The 3,036-nt window shown below is 36.6% G+C and overlaps 1 protein-coding gene across 1 annotated transcript in view; it reads right to left on the bottom strand.

The window, feature by feature from the left end:
• LOC115137487 (15-hydroxyprostaglandin dehydrogenase [NAD(+)]) overlaps positions 1–2,172 on the bottom strand; it is a 44,888-nt gene extending 42,716 nt beyond the window's left edge. Inside the window, exons 1-3 of the mRNA XM_029673811.2 lie at positions 1,999–2,172; positions 1,677–1,800; positions 208–314 (exon numbers count right to left, since the gene is read on the bottom strand). Coding sequence (XP_029529671.1) covers positions 208–314; positions 1,677–1,800; positions 1,999–2,091 — 324 coding nt within the window. The 5' untranslated portion in view covers positions 2,092–2,172. The remainder of the gene's footprint in view (positions 1–207; positions 315–1,676; positions 1,801–1,998) is intronic.
• Positions 2,173–3,036: the final 864 nt, after the last annotated feature.

The raw sequence follows: 3,036 nt of genomic DNA, 5'->3' as shown, positions 1-3,036 counted from the left end.
GCTAAACTACAGCATCATGTAATATAATCTAGGCTAAACTATAGCATAATGCAAGATTGATTTTGCAGTTAGTCAAGTAACAGATTGTTTTGGAAATCTCAATGACAAGACATTCAATGACATTCAATCTAACATTTACTGGTGTTAGTCACACACACACACACACACACACACACACACACACACAGAGACACCCATCCCTCTTACCAGATTTACATCAATGGTCTTCTCCCAGTCCTTCTCATTGTTGATGCCAGCATTGTTGACAACAATGTCCAATCTTCCAAACCGGTCGACTATACTTTGAAAAGCATCTGCAATATGAAAGAAGAGTCCAACACTTAGGTTGATTAACTATAGATGAAGAAGAAGAACACTACCAGTCCATACGAGATGGACATTTGTCAAGAACATTGCATCTTTGTTTATTTACATCTAAACTGTCATTTCGATTCTATATCAAAGAAGAACATCTAGTTCTTAGGTTGATTATACAGGCTATAATTACTACAAGAACACTGCTTCTTTGTCTATCTAAGTAAACAAGTACATTCAAACAATTATCTAAGCCACAAAAACTGCAGTATAACAGGTATTCACCAGCACCTGCCTTCAGCTGAAAACATTCCGCAAGAAAACCTTCAATTAAAACAATTATATTATAATAATAATCACCTTAACCAAGGTAGGAGCAACAAGTCAAGTACGTTGCTTTACTTTAACAACAAATGTCTAACAAATGTCCAGTCTTACAAGACTAAACGGACTGTGTCGACGTTTACGTTTCAGTCGTGCATTGACAGTGTTCAGTGTTGGTTGAATGGACTCTTATATATAAAGCACAGATATTTAGGTAAGGCTACATCCAAGAACGTTCCAATGTCTTTTGCCTCGGGCGTTTTGGAAATCATTTCAAAAGTAACTAATTCATTTCCACACAATGAAAGTCTGTTTCAGGGGTGAATGATGTGTTAAAATAGGTAGGCCTAAGGCCTAAAGGTGATCAAAAATGAGAATATTCAGAATTCTAAACCACCGCGCAGCATGAAATAAAATAGACTATTATGCATTTAGCCAAAAAGCTAAAGTTAGACTAGGCATATAGCTATGCTTTAAAAAAAAAGTAGGTTAGGCTAATAACCTATAATAACCTCTAAACTATACTTTTAAAAAGTAGGTTAGGCTAATAACCTATAACAGTTAATAACCTCTAAAGAAAACATAGCAGTACCATAGTAAAGTTGCAATTACCTTTGCCTAGTCAGACTGTTACCATGGTTACCCCATGGACAGTATATTCTTTACAAGCCAGAATGTTGAATAAAATTATATGTACATTTACTTTACCGGTTGTCCATACTGTTGGTCCTTTTTACCGTAAGGCAGTGGCGATAAAATGTCCATAGAATGTATAATCAAACCAACTTTTCAAACCGCTGGTAGTGGGTTCAGATGTTGATCACCTGAAAGCTGCTCACTCGATGTAAATACATGCAAGCGATGTATGCATACTTTCCGAACTCGTACACGTGTTTATATTGTTTCGTGCATGTGCCAGGTGATAGAAAGCAGTACCAGCGCTTAGAGCTTGTGAGAGGAAATATTCCAAACAAATGAATTGCATTCATCTCAGACTATGAACCAGAAGTATCATATTATTGTCAGGCAACCATTACCTTTAAGTTTCAATCTGTCCGTCACGTCACACTGAATGAAAATGCAGTTCCCATCTCCAAACTCTCCATTTAAAATATTCTTGCATTCCTCTCCGACACTTTGATTCAAGTCAACAAGTGCAACCTGCGGGTATAAAATCAGAACATCTACAAAACTATGTACAAATATTTCAAGCGGGTTCCTGTGCAACACAGTTGGTTTTGGCTCCATACAACCACGATAGATTGGTACAAGCGCCGCGCGTAAAATGCGTAAAGTAACCAAAACCACCGTCCATTTACGGGCGACATTAGGCTAATAACTTTATATATAAACACCAACCTTTGCTTCATTCTTCAGAAGGCTTTCTGCGACGGCTCTACCGATACCTTGCGCACCGCCCGTAACGAGAGCCACTTTACCTCGCAGAGTCATCTTTTACGCTTCATATGGCTGCGACACCGCGCGCTGCTTTATGTAGGCTCCTATATCATCTGGTATATTAGTTGTCAGAAAAGGGGCGTGTGGTGTATGTAGCGCTAAATAAACACACGGCGGATAATTACGCCGTCTCGTCTTTCACCTTTTTCATATTCCAAACCGACCTCCTAATGAGATAGGCCTACAGTAGAAGCTCACTGCTGGCATCATAGAATGACATATGGCCCAATTTAATATCATCTCTGTGACTAGCAACAAACAGCATGAGGGAATATCTGCTGCTATGCTCTTTTTTTAATTTCTTTTTTAAAATTTTTTTTTATTATTATTTTTTTTTATTAACAACAAATCAATACATAAAGCACATGAGGGAACACAAGCATACATAGATTACAAACAATGGACAATCGAGCTAGGGGGTACAATTTCACATTACAATTACACAAGGACCTTAAGGGACATGCATATACTTACAATTCTAACAGCTTTTTTGTTAGTAGAGCATTTAACCGTCTTAAAATACAGTTCAATTTCTTTTTGTAGGATACGAAAATGTGGTTTTCTGTTTGTAAATTTACATTTGTGTATATGAAATTTGGCCAAAAGAATAATGAAATTAATTACATAAAAATGATTCCGCTTATTTCTATTGTATGTAAAGAATCCAAACAGTACATCTCTCCACAATAGTGTAAAATCTTCATAAATGTGTTCAATTATAAACCTACTGATGTCTTGCCACAGTTTTCTTACATGCATACAATGCCAAAAAAGATGCACAACTGTTTCTGGGTGGTCATTACAAAAGGAGCAATTTGAGTTGATGTTTTCCTTAAACTTCTTCATATAGTGGTTGGCAGGATAGTATTTATGAATAATTTTAAAGGAAACTTCCTTAATTTTGTTAACAAGTAGGTATGTTTGTGGCAACATCCAAAC

This window comes from Oncorhynchus nerka, linkage group LG11, assembly GCF_034236695.1.
Source record: "Oncorhynchus nerka isolate Pitt River linkage group LG11, Oner_Uvic_2.0, whole genome shotgun sequence".
In the NCBI taxonomy this organism is placed as follows: Eukaryota; Metazoa; Chordata; class Actinopteri; order Salmoniformes; family Salmonidae; genus Oncorhynchus; species Oncorhynchus nerka.
This window is presented reverse-complemented; position numbering and strand designations above follow the sequence as displayed.